The sequence below is a fragment of the Xiphophorus couchianus genome, chromosome 15, assembly GCF_001444195.1.
Source record: "Xiphophorus couchianus chromosome 15, X_couchianus-1.0, whole genome shotgun sequence".
In the NCBI taxonomy this organism is placed as follows: Eukaryota; Metazoa; Chordata; class Actinopteri; order Cyprinodontiformes; family Poeciliidae; genus Xiphophorus; species Xiphophorus couchianus.
In genome coordinates this window covers 5,622,670-5,641,614 of record NC_040242.1, presented here as the reverse complement: position 1 = coordinate 5,641,614, position 18,945 = coordinate 5,622,670, and the positions used below count along the sequence as shown (strand labels likewise).

Below are 18,945 nucleotides of genomic sequence, written 5' to 3'. Positions count from 1 at the left end.
CGCTGACTCATCCAGCTGGTGGCTTTTATTTCAGGGAAATTGCATCAGTGTCTCCTGCTGATTTTCTGATGACGCTCTCTTGGTGCCAGATGAGAAGAGGAGCTCCACCAAACACAGGATCTGTGGGGAATAATAGAAATGTATACTTGGGCTAAGAGGGAGTTTTATGCTTTTGGAGCATCTACATGAGCCCCAACGCTCTCTGTCTGCTTTGAGATATTTACCCAGGAATGTTGAAATCTCTGCCTCCGCTGCTGTCTTGATGTCTTTGTCATCCTTTTCATTTCATGTGGTTTTGCACTTTGCAAACAAGAAGCCTTTTGTTTATGCACTGAGCTGACTGGACAACAGAGATGCTGTCATTTCAAAAGAATTTCCAAATGATGTGAATGGAATTATTTACTGTATACAAAGCTCTGGATGCAAGGACAGCAGATCAAAAAACATTTCTAATCCCAGAAGAGACGGTGTGACATGGAAAATGTCATACAGGCAATTTTTTTTTTTATTTAACAATATATAAAAAAACAAAGGGAAGAATAAGAGAAATACGAAAGAGGATTAGGTCCACTGACTTTTAATCAGACTTTTTCCTCAGAATTCTGAGATTAAATTTGGAATTCAAATTTTTCAGAATTGTGACTGTTTTGAGAATTCTGAGATTAAAGTCAGAATTCAGAGATTAAAGTCAGAATTTTATTTTTTTCCAGTTGCCCTAAAACCAGGCACTCTGTATAGTAATCTGCATATTGAGAGTTTTTTCTTCTTCATTTTTCAATAAAAGAAATCTGATCTGCATTATTTCAAGATTCTCCACTTTTAGGCCTGAAATGTCCTCCTGTTTCATGAATACTTGACAAAAATGTCATGTTTTCTCTGCTAATTTTAATATACTTACCTGTGAAACCAAAACACAAAGCAGGAAGGGAAATGTTGTGATTTAAACTCGACGGACCAAAAGCGTGTGAGCACATGAACAGGAAACCAGCCACACAGAATAATCAGAGTTTACTTTTTTTACTCTTTTTTAGCGCTAGAAAAGAGAGACACTTACCCTCACAGGCTAATTTGTTGTAGAGTGAATATAACCGAAATTATACAGCATCTGAATCATTGGTTATATCTAAAAACACGCCCAGTGGTCACCCGATGTGTTACGTCAGCTAAAGTTGCTATTTCTACAAAGGCCTTTGTGTGAAAGTGAAACATGCCATGTGTGTAACAAACTGTGTGTGCGTGTCCTTGATAAGCGTCTCAACAGAAATCAATTAGATTTCCAGAGGTTTTGTCAAATAAACGGGTCAATTTTAGTTAATTATTAAATAAGTGCTACAGAATTATTGGTCATGTTTTTCAGAAAGTTGGAGTTGATTTCTTTGAGCGTCGTTTAAATAACAGTTTCTTTCACTCGGAGCCGGAAGAGATTTCTTCTGCACTCGCAAACGCCTTGCTTAGCAGTAAGCACATCCTGCTAAAAGAGACTAAACACCCTTTCACAAGTATGGAGGGGATTTTCTGCACCTCAGCCAAGTTCCAGCTTAAATTTCAAACAGCCACAGACTCCAGCAAACACTCTGCTTTTATCTGGGTGAAACCTTGTAATGCAAATCCTTCCTTGCTGATGTAAATCTGATAATGCTCTTAGTCTCTTTGTGGGTGGTTGTTTTTATCCAGACATTGAAATCTTTCCGAGTTATTACTTAAAATGTTTCCAATAAGCCAATAAAGTGAGCTGGAATAAACAAGGTTTGTTGTGATATAATTAATTTATATCTAGATGTTCAGAACTGCAACAGAATGGCCAGAAAATGTTGAAATATTTTTTCACAACCTTATAAAATTATTGATTTAGGTTCTACTTTTTTATTCACAACCTGCTTTTACCTAAACTCATCAAGAGTCATCAACAAAAATGTCTGAAATCTTAAAAACACTCCAGTCACTCTTTCCGATTCCCTCACTGTCATCTGCAGGGCCCTCTGGTTTGCTATTTTTTAGTTTAATCAATAACTTTTGATTTTTTGCAGTTATTTGTTACAAAACTCTCACAGTGAAATAAAACAAGCAGCTCTTACTCTAAATAACTTACAGTCAAAAATGTCACTAAAAATGCTTAGAGAAGTAGAGTTGGTCTAAATATCTTCCATTATTGGACTCAGATAAAATTTAAATCAAACGACTTGGACTCTTATTGCACCACAAATTAAGCTAAGAAAAATAAAAGAAAAACTTTAATCAAATATAGACATTTGTTTTGGAATATTGATCAGTTTGTCTCACAAGAGAAACTCATAATTTGGTGTTTTTGTGTCGGTGTATGCAGCTGGATGCTGATCACGATCTGCTACAGATTACCAGAAATGTTCATTTTTATGGTTGTCTGGAGACAGAAAAGTCCACATTTTAAATGTGCAAGTTTCTCCAAAACAAAGCCCTGTCGGTGTGCGTTGCTTTATTTTCAATTCTTCCAGTATGTGTTGGCTGGACTTTACATGTGTTGCCACAATGAATGAACCGTTAAACCTTCCAAAGAAAATTAGGTCACTGGTTTGTTATTGTTCCTATCGTCTTTGAATTAAGACAATCAAAATGTCTGGCATCCAGATCATCAATAAAATAAGAATAGAATCTTTTCTGGGGAGAATTTCAGATATTTCCATGCTAATACTTAAAAGGAGGAGCAACAAAAATATGTCATGCAAAGGAAAGCTTCTTTGTATGACATTGAAGGTAAGTATCTTTAGTTTATAGAGTTATGTATTGAAGATACCCATTAGTTTAATATATAGCAAATACATATTGAAATGCATAAGTTATCTAAGGTAACATTAATTGTTGAAAGATTATTATATACACTTATTGTTTCATAAAGTCTAATTTTTTATGACCATCTGTCTAGCTTCCATCCTTTTATATCAGCATTAATAATAAAAAAATAAATATAAATACACAAAATGTGTTGGAAGACAGTGTTTGGTGGCTGACTGAGAACGTGAGAAAGTTGGAAAAGGACTTATTCTCTGTCATTAAAAGCAAAACAGAAAACTGTAAGAAGAACCCCACACAAGACCAGGTTTACTTATTTATTTTAGACTTGTACTATTGTTTTAACAACAGCTGTCGATTAAACTGAAAGTTACAACTTTGACATTATCATGAGTCGTTTTACTTGGAAGTCGTCCAGAAGCGCCGTGAAAATGGCGCCCTACCTTTACTAAGCTGCAGTGCAGACTACCGACCACATGATGGCGCCATAGCGTGGCGTTACAAATGCTTGTTTGTCAACGTCCACCAGTTGTCGCTAAAACTACCCAAACTCCATTCCTTTCTTTGCCAAAATCAATCCCACAATCCCGCACACCGGTGGTGTATTCATTTGAATGGTTAAACTGTGAGGCGTTAACATCGAGGTGGAGTTTTCGGTCTGACTTTAACCAGTTTTTCACGTTGTTTTTTTTTTGTGGATTTGCACATCTGAGGAGCCTTTACTACGCCCTACAAAATGAGTTGGTTGGTATTCAATCCCCCGATGTAAATGGTGAAAACAGTAGCTTGTCGGAATAACCATTTGTTTTTGTGTGAAGCCATATGTTCCCTGAAGGTGGCGAGGCTAACCTGTTAGCTAGCTAGCTAGCTCGTAGCAGCGGCCCAGCTCGTCACTTTTAACGTCTCCGTCTTTTCTTCGCAGTTGAGCTAAATGCTAAACGTTAAAGCCACTTATAACGTCAGTTGGGTAGTATTAAATTGTCGTCTTATCGGTTAATGTTCACTTCCTTACATGGCCTGTTTTCATGTTTATGAAAGCTAGAAGTGTATTCTGAACTTTAATTTCGACTTTTGTTGCAGCTTAACGAGTCTAAATCGGGAAACGCCTATTTAATTAGAACGTTTACACTTAGATTTACCTTTTAACACATTCTTAGTTGATCTTGTGTTAAAAGATCGCCTTAATGTTAGCTGCCAGCTCCGGATATATGAGTTACATTATCAATGATTATGTTTGTTCAACAGTGTCCCTTATTATGGCAGCTGGCAACCATTGTAAGCAACGGGAAGTCTTTAAGGTCAACTGCAATAAATCCAATGGCTTTCTGCGGTCCTGCCTGTATGTTTCTACTGAAAAGAACATGAAGCAGGTATGAATACCAAGAACTTTGGTTTAATGCATGAAATACAGTAAATTTGTGTGTTAAATCCTGGTGAACGTGAAGTGTAGATCAGTGGTTTCTAGCAGTGGTAGTGCCTTCATCCCCTATCCTTTTGTTTTAGGTGGATTTTATTAATAAGGAAGAATTAGATAAGGACAGGTGAGTCTCTAATTTCACATCCGTGGGGTTTATCCAAATATAATCATTCTCTCACCGTCCCACAGATTAGTCCCTCTTCGCCCTGGAATATTACAGGTAGACCTCAAGAAATTAGAATATCATCAAATTTTTTAAGTGATTGAAATAAGAAAATGTAACATTCATATGTTTCATAATCTTTAAATGTAAAATTGGATAGTTCAAGATAATTTCTATTATTAATTTCACCTTATCAAAACACAACATTCAGTTTTTAAAAGAATTGGTGTACATTTTTGATTTGTCGTGTCCAAGCATATTCATTCAAATTATGTGGAAGGAAATTGGTAGAAAAAAATAAATGTAGAAGCAACAGGGACAGCTAGAAATTTGAGAATATTTTTGAGGCAAAGTCTATTCAAATGGGTATATTTATAAGATGGATTGTGACTGACTTGAGTTCATTGTAAACATAAACTCTAGATAAAAATCCACTCAGTCACTGGAAAATAATTACATGTACTTTGATCCAAACAACACAGTTTTGTGAAAAAGTTACAACTGGATCCATCTGAAGTTTTGGAAAAGAAATAACTTTATTGTAATCTTTTAATGAGTTTACAAGAGTATCTTAAAGCTTTCAAAACATTTTTGAGACGATCTCAACACGCATCAACACATATATTACTGACATAGTACTGAATAGTAGGGTTTCCCTACTGTATTGTAAGCCTGGCGGGCCACCAGGCTTTCTTTGTGCCCCCACCAGGCTTAGCATTGTTAAATTATCTTAGTTTTTTTTAAAATTTTGCCTTTTTTTAAGACTTTATAGTTGGTGTTTAGGTTTGAATCTTCCATACCTAAACAAATGCACAACTATCAAGTAATATTTTCAAATTTCCTGTCAACTTTAAATATTTTTTAACTCAAAAACATGGCGGACAGCTGCCCTTGCGCCCTGAGCACCGGGCTTAGCAAGTTTTCTGGGGGAAACCCTGTACAGGCATACATTTGAAAAGGCTGACATTTCTGTACTGTATATATTAAAAACGTTTTTTCTTTTTCTCCAACCTTTAGTTAAATAAAACCCATTTAGAACCACAAATTTTATGGGCTTTTCAATTTTGAGAACCAATTTCCTGTAGTAGATATTTGTCATTTTTAAACAGTCCCCATTTTATTTCTATTTCTAGACGCCAACATAAGGACAAACATTAAACTTTTGCCAAAAACTGATGGGTAAAAATTTCTTCTTTGGAAATGATGAAAAATACCTCAAAATTTTGAACTCACAAGAAAAATAGATCCCCATAAAAATATGCGAACAAACATGGGAAAAAATTCCACAAACAGCTAAAACTTGATATTTAAATCTTTATTTAAAAAGATTCAAATATTAAGTTTTAATAATAGTTTGCCCATTTTTAGTCAAAGTCATTAAGAAGGTCTGAAGAGCAGCAGATTGAAGATTCCTGGTTTTGGGTGGGCTAATAAAGCTGAATTTTGTGTTTTCAGTAGTTGTTGGTCATAATCTAGAATTAATATAGTTAGTTTTCAGTGATATTCTAATTGATTGAGATGCACCTGTAAGTCATCTTCCCATTCCATCAACACAGAATATTTATGGCTTTGAATCTCACTTCCTGACTGAACCACCGCTGCTTTGGCCCATCTTGGCGTTTCTCCCCTCAGATTCCAGGTGCATCACAGAGTGCAGAGTCCAGGCAAAACACAGCGCCCGTTGCCTTGCAAGAGGAGGAGTTGTTCATCGGTGGAGGTGGGTGCAAAGCTGCTCCGAAGGTCATCAAATGTAGGCCGTCTCCGTGGCCCCGGCATGGCCAACAAGGAAAATGAGGTGACATGCTCCGATGACGTGCGGGGCGTTCACTCCAGGCCGCCGATGAACCCTGCTGAGGCTTCCAAGATGGCAGGGACCAGCTCCAAGTACGCAGACTTTACCGAGGTGAGAAACAGACTTTTAAAAGAACGTTCACAGTCTTGGTTTTTCTCTTACACGCAAGTAATTTTTATTTTTCACAAGTTATCAAAGGACCATGAAGCTATGACCCACATTCTCTTTGGAAGAGATCTCCGACTTAAAGTAGCTCTGACACTATGGCGAAGAAATGCCAGCGAGCTGGTATCCTACCTTATAAGGTAGAATTATATCGTATTGTTTGGTGCTTTGGGCTTTTTCTCAAACCATGTGACTCATTTTTTGTTGTTTTTGCTCCTCAGAATACAAGACACAGGAGTGCTGCTTGACTGCTTGCCTGTCTTAACTAACAAGTGAGTCACATTTCGTTTTTATAGCCCAGATGTTAAATTGTAAAGTTTTTTTTTTCACTACTGGTGGTTTTAAAATGTAATGTGTCAGTGATAGGATTATACAGCTGAAGCCATAAGTTTACATACAGCAAATAAAGATACATACACAATTTTCTTATCACTCTCTGAAGCTAAATTAGACCAAATTTTTTCTGGTTTTGTCAGTCAGAAGTACTAAAATTATTTCTATTTGGTAAATGTTGGAAAACTTATTGAGATTTCTTTTGTGTGACTATTTTTGAATAGATTATATATCAGGGAAATTTCTTTTAAACTTCTGGTTTCAACTGTACCTTGTCAATATATATTATAACTATATTAATACAAATAAAAACTCTTACATATCAATAAATACCACAATAAGTGATAAAAATCAATGTAGTTTTTAGTGACCTCAACTTCTTTTTCTTCATTTCATTTAAATATCAGTTGTGTTTTATTATTTTATGGCTGAACTGAATGTGTGACGTAAATAGATGCTAAAGAGAGTCTACTGCTTTACTGAAATAAAGTATTTTACCTTTCTGCCTCCTACAGAAAATTCAGGTGTACGATCATTAATTCCCCTTCAGTCAACTGTGAATCACCATCCATTCATTATTTATGCTTCTTTTTTTCTGATTTTTTTCAGCCTTCAAACTGAAGCGCCATGTTTGTCACTTGGCTGCTGTGTTGACCTGCTGCCCCAAGTCAAAGTCATTCTTTCCAGCAAGTATGAAGAGTAAGTTCCTCTGATATCGTCAGTATTGTATCACCACATCCATCCAAAAAGTTTTAGTTGTTGTGATTTCTTCCCTTGCTTCTCCCTCCCAACCATGTAGCAGTAGAAATACTAGTTTTTTGTGAAAAGGAGGAAGATGACAATCTTGGACAGAGAGTGTAAACTGTGAGAAAATATTTTAATATAAGGGTGAACATTTTTTATGGACTTCAGAGATTGTTTTTCCTTCCATATATGAGGAAACGCTGAAGCAGAAATTCCTCTCATTATAGTTTTCCAGTTCCACTTAATGAAAGTATGACAACATAAACTGCTGATTTAAAAAACTTATTCAGTGTTTTTAATACACCGAATCATTGTGCATGGGATACGATGTTGTGCGGAAGTAAAAATATAAAACTGAAGTCATTATAATGTTACCAAAAATTATGACGGGCAGAGGATGTTATGACTAAAGTAAAGGAGTCATACTTACCGTCCACCACAATACTACCTGCTCTTTTCTGATTTGGTCCAGGAAAAACTTACTAAAGTCCCTGCAGTGAAAACGCCACAATTATTTCCCTGAAAAATGAGTTTTTAGATCTGCCTTGAGCCAATTCTGCTTGCCATTACAGAACCAGAGGGGGCGCTCTTCTTCTTACATTATACAAACCTGTTGTTTATGTCTAAGAATGACTGGGATAGGGTGAAAACCGGTCAGGCCTAACTACTGCATTTATCGTTTTTCTTTTTTTTTTTTTGACAGGCACATAACGGTGGCTTTACGCTGGGTTCAGTCCGTCATCAGGAAATGGTGGCCTGAACTTTCCAAAGCCGAGAAGAGACTGCAGGACAGTTGTTCAGAGGATAGGTGGGTGTGCCATGCTGATTACCATCTTAACGAATCTCCAAAGTTGAACCTTTGATCGTCTTGTGACGCTCATATTTCAGAATGAGCGAGGATTTCCAGTGGCCTTTAAGGTGGACGGCTTTAATGTTGTTACCGATTAATATTCAGCTTAATATCTCAGATTTATCACAACTAAATCTACATTTAGCTCTGTTGACGACAGCAGCTGAATGTAGAATAAAATGAAATGTGTTCAGCTGAAATTAGTGCTTTCCTTAGTTCATACTAAAAGACAGGGTCAAGACTTTGCTGTGTACACTTTTAAAAAAACTAACCAGATGTTTGTTGGCAATAAGTTTGTATTTTGGTGTCTAGAAAATGAGTGGTTTCAAAAACCTTTGGAATGTAATGCCACAAAAAGATTAATACCCGTCTTAACAACAAGCACTGCCCCTCACCTAGCAACCGCAGGAAAGCCCATCCCGTCACCTAGCAACCAGAGCTAAGCTTCAGGATGTTTGGTCAGGAGGTTAAACCGTTGTACAATGGCTGCTGGAAAAGACAAGCGTTTTGTTATTGACTTACCATCCCAAAATCACTTACTAAATTTTTGTTGGTTGTGCAGAAGGCTCTACTAATGCTTTTCAAAGATGTATGGTTGTATAACTGTGCATCTGTTTGCAGCCATTTTCACGTGCGAGTGTAAATGCTGATTTTTGGAGCAACTTATTTGGATTTAAAGTGATAAGAGGCCCAAAAACAGCTAATTCTGAAAGGAGCTCATTAGTATATGGAAATCTGATTATCGAAGAATTATTCTGCGTACAACATTTATTAAACATGTTTTGTATACTTGTAGGCCTATCCTAACCTATTAAAGGAGGCATAATGGGTCATCATCCAAGGTTTCTCTCAGAAAACCTGCTGGTGGTTGAGCGCCAGGGCAGTCATTCACCCAGCAGCTCGTTGTGTTTTTGAATGAATTTTTTTTTTAAGTTAACAGGAAATTTGTAAATATCACTTGATAATTATGTATTATTAAAAGATTGGAAGATTAATACCAGCCTTAAAAAATGCAAGCATTTTAAAAAGACTTTTAAAAAAGCAATGCTTAGCCTGGTGGGGGCAGAAGTAAAGCCTGGTGGCCCTCCAGACTTATAATACACTAGGGAAAACCATGCCTTTAAGTTTGTAAGTTCTGGTAGTTTTCCAGGTCCTAGTTAAAGTATTGGTTGGTGTTGGCAGCTGTCAGTTGTCAGCCTGTAAAAACCACTAGATTACACTTTTGTGTTTGTTTCAGGAATGTCGATGTCATGAAGCAGCGACTGAAGGACTTGTGGAAGGAAGGATCTCGATTATGTTTGGTTTCAGGATCAGTGGGAGAGCTGGCGAACGTAAGTTCCTTCAACTGCAGTCTCTGAATGTTTTTATTCAGTTTTAATATTGTTTAATGACTTAAAAAAATGTTATAGTTTAATTAATTATCATGCTCTCTCTCATTTGTATTCCAGACCATTGACTCTCATCTCTCTCAACTGCCCTGACAGTTAATAAATGTAGCACATGTGACCACTACTGCTGATCATGGCTGTATTTTGAACTGATGATGTTTGGTAGAGAAATGGACTGGTTCACTCTGCGGACACTACAACCTCTTAACTGGGACTGAACTTGATCATTCAGACAAATCTCCTCCCTAGAGCTGGGGACTCCTCTGGAGGAGGGCAGCAAGCCTGCACAGAAAATGACTGCTTCACATTGAAGTGGACCGTCTTGTGAAGGGGCATGTTTAGTGGACCTCATAAGATCGGCCATTATGATGCTCTACGAAGTGCCAATGTCTTTGTCTCTCACTAAACCACTTGTCTTTGAAATGCCCTGTTTTTTTCTTCTGTGTGCCTGATTCTTTGGAATCAGGAACTTGAATCTCCAAGAGTCTTTAAGTTATTAGTTGTCTTGCCTCTTCTTGTTTTGTTTGACCAACAAATGTCTAAACAAGTCATTCTTTTAATTTTCTTTTAAATAAATTTCCTAAAAAAAACAAAAAACACTATTGCTTTTCTTCTCTCTATGGTTTGTCTACTCATTTCTGTTGAACCAGTCTTCTGTGACATTCAACAGCAGTTTTCAGAATATTGGATATCTCCTCTCTAGTCAAGTATGATTGTAACGCTAGAAAAAACTGCTTGGTTCTCCTTGAGAAAAAAGAAAATGTCCAGTTTGTGGTGACAGTTTTGGACAAAACAGCAAAAATATTCTCAAAGACAAGTTATAAACAAAGTAAATGCAACTTTAAATCTCTAAACTTAAGCTAGAAACATTATTGCCAAATGTTTACACTTTAGTAGGTGGAAGTAAGTATGCAAACATTCAGTCTGTTACAATATCAAGTTTACCAGGCTTGATATTTATTTCTCGATTATTAATCAGCGCTTCCCTGAACACAGCGATGGTTGATTGACTAGCTGTACTTGGTGCTAACGTGGCTAACACGAGTAACAGTTTAGTCCAAAGCCTTTTCTGCTAAAATAAAATCTATACTGTATGTCAGATACAGACACATTGGATATTGATCTGTTTAGCTAACGTAACACTGTGTAGCAGACAGGCTGCAAGGTGTAGAAGTTGTATCAGTTCTGCCATTATGCTGTACTTAGCTAACGGGAAGCGTTTGTTTGTGAGACGGCCACGCACGTGACCAGCTAGAATGGGCATCAGCCAATGAAAAGCGGCCCCTCTGGTAAGGTCCATGAAAGCATATTAGATTGTCCCCACAAATCTTTGGCAACTAAACACAGATTACATGTCTAACATAACAATCATCAATGATACATTAATAAAAAATGTTTTCATGAAATGTGTACTTTTTTTTTTCTTCAGTCAGGGGCTTCACCTATTAGCTGTAATGCTGACCGCTACAGGAGATGTTCTTGCTAACAGCATTTACCACTCTTTGAAGTAAGGAAATTATTTAAGGTGAGTTCAAATACAACTTAATTTGTCTCTATGATTATAAAATAATTTTTGAATTGAATTCAGTTTTTATAGTAAGGGTCATAAATAAAACGGTGATTTAAAAAAAACATTTGGTACCAAAATTTGTATATCGCTTTTCCACATGTGACGTCACTTCCCCGCAGAGACAGCTGATGTTGAAATAAGCGCTTCTCCCACAACCTGCCATCACATACATGTCACTGCGAAGTTTATTCGAGGTCGCTTTAGTTTAACAACAACGGACAGCATGTCGCAGAGGGGAAGGATGCCGCTGTTATGGCTTTTCATTCAAGCCGGCCTCGTCCTGGTTAGCTGTTTCACCGACATGGAAACGGGGCCTGGTGCGGGCGTATCGACGCAGCCGAACGGAGATAAGTTCAAAATCGAGGGAAGAGCGATCGTTCCTGGCGTGAAAACGCAAGACTGGGTCTCTACGGCCAGAGTCTTGGTAGAGGGCGAGGAATATGTGGGGTTTTTAAGGTAAGAAATGACCAAAGACGCTCCAGCGGTTAGCTTGTTTGCTAAGTATTTAGTGTTAGCATTGCTGGTTAGCATCTCAAGATCAGGTGATCGCACGGTTGATGCGGAACACAAATAATGGCTTAAACCTAGAAGATTACTTACAGATTAATACACCTGGATGTAACTATATTAACCATGTACGAGAATTTGGTTAATTTCGACATAAAGTTCACCTAAGGCCCGCATGCTAAATGCTAAATGTGGGCCTCTTGAGAGTCGAGTCTGTTAACATAGTAACAGTTCAAACCAATGTTTTCTACAAAACATGACGGATAATGGCTTCTTATTATACAAAAAAATTCTATGAAAAGTTGTTTTCAAATGTTGGAGTTAATGAGAATAACATGTTCACAGTACATAACAATACAGTCATTTCAATTTCGTATCTTTTATGGATATAAACCAAACACTCGTTTCCAGGTGTAGTTCTGTTTAGAATGCTGCAGCTTCTCCTCATCCCATTGGAAGGAACAGTGATTTTCCCATATGTCACAACTCAAAATGCACTTAATAGTTAGTTGGAATTGAACACAACTATTAAATTAAATATTTACTGCCATGTATGCATGTTACCCCAGATACTACAGCTGTCACTCTTGTACAGGAGGTTGGTGTCTTTCAGAAAAGTGTGTGTTCACACCCTTTCAGTGTTATTTCACTCAACTATTTGGCATATCTCAAACAAAAACAACACAATTTTGATGCTATATATTTTTATTGCTTTAATGTTAAGGATAAGCTGTGTTGTGGTTGCAGAATGTGTGATTTAAATGATTTAAATCTGTTTTCAATAATATAGAAAGCTTAAAAAATTACTGTATTACTTGCAAAAATGTTGCCCTTTTGTTTTTACAGAACGGATGGGAGTTTTGCAGTGAATGACATCCCTTCAGGATCTTATGTTGTGGAGGTTGTGACCCCTACTTATAGATTTGAACCAGTTCGTGTTGATATCACTTCCAAGGGGAAAATGAGGTAAGGCTTTACCATAATTTAAGCCAAAAATACATTATTTACAGCTGTAACCCATATTGAGGCCATGTCTCCTCCACAGGGCGCGTCTTGTGAACTACATTAAGACTTCAGAGGTGATTCGTCAGCCTTACCCACTTCAGATCAGAGCCAGCGGTCCTCACAGTTATTTCATGAAGAGAGAAACTTGGGGCTGGACAGATTTCCTCATGAACCCGATGGTAATAAAACTAATTAGTGGCTCACTTAGAAATCACAATATCCGGAAAGCAATACTAGATCTCAGGTCATGTAAAAGGAATAATAAACTTATTTATATTTCCTGTAAAATGAATTGTCACTACTTGTGATTTAGATTTTGTCATCTTCAGTTTACATATGAACCTGTTTAGACTTTTGTCAACACTGAATTGAGCTCCAGGTGAATTCCTCATTTAAATGTTTGTTGCTTGTGCAGGTGATGATGATGGTTTTACCTCTGCTCATAATTGTTCTGCTGCCCAAAGTCGTCAACACCAACGACCCAGAGATGAGGAAGGTAAGGGACACATTCACGTCTCCGATATTATGTTATTATGTATTATTATGTTTATAATAAGTAGCATTTTTAACTGGTGTAAAATGCATTCTGGTGTTTAAATATTGACCTCATTGTACTGAGTTGTAATGGAATAACTTTCTCTTAGAGAACTGTGAGGAATAATATCAATTTGCTGGGCAACAACTGGCCACAAAAGATTGCAGGGTTTTTGAGTTTTTTATCTGATCCAGGTCAACAGTCAATTTCTTGTTTAACATTTATTTACTTTGCTTTGGAGGAGAGGAGGAAGGAGTGATCACAGCAAAGAGAGAAAAGGGAAAGCAACAGTGCAGAACTGGCAGTAGGGACTTTGAATGTTAAAACCAGGATGGGTGAAGTTAGAGAGTTGGGCATGAAGCAGAGAAGAAGGGTGGTATAAGATCTGTCAGGAGACCAAATGGAAAGGTAGCAAGGCTAGAAAATGAGGAGCAGGTTATGCTTCAGTGTAGATGAAATGAGGAGTTTATTCAGAACTTTCTGGTTGTGAAAAGATTTTCAGATCGACTGATGAACCTGAAGTACAAAATGTGAAAGAATCATGATCGGCATTCAGAGTTTCCCCCAGTAAACCTGCTAAGCCTGGTGGTAGAGGCAGCAGCACACCGTGATTTTGTGTTAAATATTAAAATTCACAAAAACTCAAACATGCACCAGCAGGCATCATAATGTGGAAATAATAGTGTGAGGTCAACAGGGATATGCAGGGGCCGCACAATTAATGCATACCCCCTTGCTTAATCTATCTTTACTGTCAATGATGTATTAAAAATCCTATTTGAATTAAACAAACAATGCTAAGCCTGGTGGGGAAGCAAGTAAATCCTGGTGGCCCGCCAGGCTTATAATACACTCAGGGAAATGTTGGGTATTGTTGGTGGTTATTCCCTGCAAGTAGGATTTGAATTGGTGACGGGAACAGAGGTGATGGGCAGGTTTGGTGTCTAGAGTAAAGACAGATGGGGCAGACTTTGCAAAAGAATGGAAATGGTCCTGAAGAGGCATGAACACAGAGTGACTTATGATAGTGAACTACGGCTTTTGTATACGTTATTAGTGACTACACAGTGGTTTTCAATGTGGGTAGCACCTTATTTGACTTATTTTGCATAAGTCTGACATGAGACTGCCATGAACATGACATAACACCTGCTATAAACATGAATGACTTCATAAATGTTTACAACTGTTGTCATGAAGTGTCATTCAGTAAGTAATGACTCATTTAATGCAAAGATTCACTAAAACTTTGCATTATTCGCTAAATGACACTTTTAATGCAAAGTTCAATTAAAACCTGCATTAAAGGTAAATGAAAAGTGTCATTACAACACTTCATGATGGTAGTCATAAGCATTCCTGAAGACTCCTTCATGTTCATAACAGGTGTTATGTTTATGACAGTCTTCTGCACACCCCTTCTAACAAAGCATTACCTCAGTGGGTAGCTACAGACAACCGAAGGATGTTAGTCTGTAGTTTCTTAAATCCCTTCCATGTTTGCAGGAAATGGAGCAGTCCATGAACATGCTGAACCCCAACCCTGAGCTTCCAGACGTCTCTGAGCTCATGACCAAGCTCTTCTCTGGCTCCAAGGGTTCCAGCAAGGCCGGCAGCAGCAGCAGCAGCGGCAGCAAGGGCAGCAGACCCGCAGCCAAACGGAGGTAGTACCGGACCAACCTGCTGGAACTGACTCACTACGTCAAAGCAAGATTTTTCAAGTGTCATTTCCCCCCCTCCCCATTCACCTGGGTCTGCTGTACAGTTTTCTCCATCTGTAAATGTTCTGAGCACGCCGTGGTTTCCAATATACTGTCTGAAACGGAGCTAAGTGTTTTTGGTTTCAAGCTGCACTGTGGAAAATGTTTGCTAAAGCTATTATTCCTACTTCCTGTTTGTCTTTCCTACTTGTGTAGTTTTCCCACTGCTGCTAAATTCCTCTATCTAACAAAAAAGAGCCTATATACATATTCAGAGTTTTTCTTTTCCTGGACAGTTTTGGTAATCCGACTGTGAATGAAATTGAAATTTAAGATGAGTTCTTATTTAAAAGTATAGATAAATAAATTAAAATGCTATATAACCTTTTTTTACTTGAGAAGATCTGATTTGACCTCATTCTATGAATTATTATAGTGCACTGTATGCTTACATACTGTACATGATGTGCCTGAGGTGTATAAATTAAAGCGACAGTGGTTGACAGGTTAGAGAGTAAAGGAGGTGTGGCTGGTTTTCCAGATCTGCGGAGTGTTGCTGGTTTTGCTTTTTAATAAAGTGGGAAGTAAAGTCAATATTAAAATCATTAACTCAGTTGTATGTGTAAAATGTCCTTATTTTCTTTCTTCATATTTAAGATTTTTACATCATAACGTGATGTGAAAATCACACATCATTTCTACTAAGGCGTAACGTACGTAACCTAATTTTGAAACATTCAATTCCTTTTTTTTAAAAAATAAGAAAATAAACTTTTTCTTGCCCAAAATGCAACAGCATAACATTTTTTTAACATACACTTGATTATTTGTAGCAAAACACGCATCTAAAAAAATACTTTCAATATTGTGATTAATTGAATAGCAATTACAGAATTTGAATCAAGTGAAGCAAACACTTTTACTTGAGGAGTACTGGGTAAAATATATTTACAAAGGTTCTTTTTTATTTATTTAAAATGCAAAACATATATATATTTAAATCATTGTTTTTTTTTAAAGTACAAACATATTTGGGGGAAACGTCTCGTACGCAAGTGGTTAGGGCTAGGCAATATGGCTGAAAAACGTATCACGATATTGGCATTCCTATCAGTTGACATTGATAATTACTGATTAGATTTTTGTATTAAATATCCAATATACTGTACTGCTAAACTAGTGATGTGATCTTTCCTCTTTTATCTGCAATTTCTTCATGAGTTGTTCTCATTTTCTCTGATCACCCCCATTTGTTTTATTTTTAAGCAGTAAGGGGTATTTTAAACAAAAACTAATCAGTAATTTTTTATATGAACTGAAATAAAATCCACCCTGTTTTCCTCTGTTTATTGTCTTCTCTGGATGGGGTGTACTGAAATAAATTTTTGTTGTGGTTTGGTACAATAACAAAAAAGCATTCATTAATTTGATCTTGATAATATTTTGGGGTCATATTGCCCAGCCTTAGAGAAAATTATAAATATTTTTGACATGCTATTTCAATTAAAAATGTAATTAATAGAACATTGTTTTTCAAAAATTGAACTATTTTATCTTGTATTTTTAAAGATGCCCGACTTATTTAGTTATTGGTTGAATAAAACTGACTTGAAATCTAAATCTAATAATTTTGACCCCAACCGTAATATTTTCCTACCTGGAAAAAGAATTGCTGAAATAATGAACATGACAACCACGCTGTTGAGTCTTTATGAACGTCTGTCTGACTTTGTTTCTTTCTGCATTTATTTGGATTCTAAATGTAAAAGTTCAGAGCAGCACAGATTCAGTCACAAATATATAAACAAAACAAAAGGCACAGAGTTTATAACTGTAAATTCAACAGTGACAGATTTACAGTTGGAGCAGTATCGACCCTTTCTACGCGTGACGTCACTGCCTTCAGAACTCCTCCCGCTCCGCCATGATGGACGTCAAAACCACCAATGAGCTCCCGCAAAGCCGATCAAAAAACGCACATCTGATAGCCTGATATCACTGTTATTTAGTCGATTTCGCAGTAAAAATGGTCACGGGTTGCTGCGCGGTCTGCTGCACAAACAGACAAGGGTGACAACTAAACTTGTCATTTTATTTTGTAACTTTTAATGAGAAAAAATGCAGCGGCGATGGACACCAGCCGTTAATCATAATGACGTGTCAGCCCTTGGTGTAACCGCGGATTTGCAGTGAACAATATTTACAAGGTATGAAGATTAACTTTTATAAACTTCACATGCAAGCATGATTAGAAAGATGATATCCAGTATTACATTATGTTCGTGTAACCATTGGTAATCATGGAGACAATCATGTAGCCTAGCATGTATGGAAAGAAGTGGTTAGCATCTCGTCTTTTCTACCTTTTTAAGGCTTCCTCTGTGTAAAGGGGAATCGCCGTTTATGACATAATCCCATAAATTATGTGGTGTGAATTCAGGCAGAGTCGGTAATTTGATCAACACGTCAGGAGGGAGGAGGTATTGGTCGTTTCTAAGCTAGCTATGTCCAACTTTTGTAAATACCTCCGTCTATGAGCCTCAACCAGGTGTGTCACATTCATAGATAAATTAGCTGAACTTGGACAAGTAGAGGCCATGAATAAACTGGCAAAAACAACTTTGGAAAACAATTTCAGTAGCCCTGTTCAATACTCCCGTCCCTCACTTCCGCCGTCCATCATGGCGCCTCGAATAATTTAGTGACGTAGTTGCAAAGGGTCAATACAAAATCATCATTCAAACATATAAAGTATTTTTTACATGATGGATACAAGGAGGGCTGTTATCCTCAAATAATCTCACATGTACATTACTGTTCAACTACATAATTCACAAAATGCACAATTAACCCTTAAACATGAGATAAGTTCCCAAAAGCCAGAAACAGAACAGAAGAAAACATCACCAAACCCAAACAGTGTATGAAATTTACATTTAATATTCACGGGTGTGAAACTTAAAATATTCTGGTAAATATAATCTTTATACATAATTAATCAGATTAATTATTTACTGTATTTTTGGTTGAGGAATGGAGCATTTCGCTAAAACTTAGCAACAGTCATTTTGAATGCATATGAAGAGTTTAACATTATAACCAATGTGAATCTTGTACAAAAACCTTACAGAACAGTACAACTTTAGATACAACTTTAGATTGGGAAATTTAAACAGTTAAGTATATAAATTATAAGTAAACAGTAACAATGGCTATTTTTCAAATTCAATCTCCCTGTTTTAACAATCTAGTTGATGAAACTACAGAATAAACAAACACTACTGCTATCTATATTTTGTACATTTATAAACACAAGTCCATGTTGCTGCTCACTAAAGTCAAGTTGTTACAGATCACTGTTTTTATATTCTAATTTTAATTTAAAGACATTCTTGATCTTGATGTGGCCTGAAATGAAAATAAGTCTGACATAGCATAAAACAAATTCCAAATATCTGGCAAATGCATATGTTTACTGTTGAGTACAGTGGAGGATCCATGATGCTTTGGGCCTCTTTCTCTTCCAAAGGAAGAAATCTTGTAGCCTCTACCAGAAACGTGAATGTAGGGCTTCATTTGGTCTTTCAACTGGCTGATTATCCTGAACATACAACTGAATCAACGCAGAAATAATTCACCACTCTGAGAAAGTCTTCTCAGTCATCCAGGATATTCTCCAAAATTACTTAAAAGACGAGAAACAGAGAAGAAGCTGAATTAATTTCTGTCTCCTTTATTCTTTACAGCAGGGGTGTAAAACTCATTTTGGTTCTGGGCCAAATCCAGATAATCAATGCTCTTAAAGGGCCGGTTGTGCCAGAATGTATTGATAAAACCTGTTAACAAACTGTTAAAATATCAGTGAATCCTTAAAATTAAATAATATTATTGAACATCTTTTCAGTCCCTCCAGGATTTCGTGATTCTTTTTATGATTTTTTGCAATAAAAATCAAAGTGTTTGTGGTTCTAATTTGGAAATATTTGAAATATTATATTTATTTATGACGG

The 18,945-nt window shown here is 36.8% G+C and overlaps 3 protein-coding genes across 6 annotated transcripts in view; all 3 read left to right on the top strand.

Moving 5' to 3' along the window:
- The first annotated feature begins 3,322 nt into the window (after nucleotides 1–3,322).
- Nucleotides 3,323–10,208, top strand: katnbl1 (katanin p80 subunit B-like 1). Of its 3 annotated transcripts, XM_028041004.1 has the most exons (10): nucleotides 3,323–3,510; nucleotides 4,012–4,136; nucleotides 4,270–4,307; nucleotides 5,979–6,249; nucleotides 6,328–6,443; nucleotides 6,525–6,575; nucleotides 7,246–7,335; nucleotides 8,084–8,188; nucleotides 9,468–9,561; nucleotides 9,679–10,208. In XM_028041004.1, exons 2-10 carry the CDS (start codon nucleotides 4,023–4,025, stop codon nucleotides 9,709–9,711), a joined length of 912 nt encoding a protein of 303 aa, XP_027896805.1. In that variant the 5' UTR covers nucleotides 3,323–3,510; nucleotides 4,012–4,022; the 3' UTR covers nucleotides 9,712–10,208. The 3 variants fall into 3 exon arrangements, with proteins under 3 accessions (XP_027896805.1, XP_027896807.1, XP_027896806.1); XM_028041006.1 differs by lacking the exons at nucleotides 4,012–4,136; nucleotides 4,270–4,307 and having other exon boundaries at nucleotides 3,326–3,510; nucleotides 9,679–9,907; XM_028041005.1 differs by lacking the exons at nucleotides 3,323–3,510; nucleotides 4,270–4,307 and having other exon boundaries at nucleotides 9,679–9,907.
- A 1,071-nt stretch (nucleotides 10,209–11,279) lies between these two features.
- emc7b (ER membrane protein complex subunit 7b) lies at nucleotides 11,280–15,548 on the top strand. The gene is made up of 5 exons (XM_028040624.1): nucleotides 11,280–11,644; nucleotides 12,542–12,661; nucleotides 12,741–12,879; nucleotides 13,116–13,196; nucleotides 14,742–15,548. Exons 1-5 carry the CDS (start codon nucleotides 11,412–11,414, stop codon nucleotides 14,901–14,903), a joined length of 735 nt encoding a protein of 244 aa, XP_027896425.1. The 5' UTR covers nucleotides 11,280–11,411; the 3' UTR covers nucleotides 14,904–15,548.
- Nucleotides 15,549–15,804: 256 nt separating this feature from the next.
- The window catches only part of aven (apoptosis, caspase activation inhibitor), a 57,210-nt gene continuing 54,069 nt past the window's right edge, over nucleotides 15,805–18,945 (top strand). For both annotated transcript variants that reach the window (XM_028040623.1, XM_028040621.1), the window contains exon 1: nucleotides 15,805–17,142. The gene's annotated coding sequence lies outside the window, so the exon portion shown is untranslated. The remainder of the gene's footprint in view (nucleotides 17,143–18,945) is intronic.

Bases quoted from the DNA above. Each gene is read 5' to 3' on its own strand.
- katnbl1 (XM_028041004.1), top strand. From the start codon at position 4,023: ATGGCAGCTGGCAACCATTGTAAGCAACGGGAAGTCTTTAAGGTCAAC. The intron at 4,137-4,269 runs GTATGAATACCA...CTTTTGTTTTAG, and splicing joins CTGAAAAGAACATGAAGCAG to GTGGATTTTATTAATAAGGA. The intron at 6,576-7,245 runs GTGAGTCACATT...GATTTTTTTCAG, and splicing joins TTGCCTGTCTTAACTAACAA to CCTTCAAACTGAAGCGCCAT.
- emc7b (XM_028040624.1), top strand. From the start codon at position 11,412: ATGTCGCAGAGGGGAAGGATGCCGCTGTTATGGCTTTTCATTCAAGCC. The intron at 11,645-12,541 runs GTAAGAAATGAC...TTGTTTTTACAG, and splicing joins GAATATGTGGGGTTTTTAAG to AACGGATGGGAGTTTTGCAG. The intron at 12,880-13,115 runs GTAATAAAACTA...TTGCTTGTGCAG, and splicing joins ATTTCCTCATGAACCCGATG to GTGATGATGATGGTTTTACC.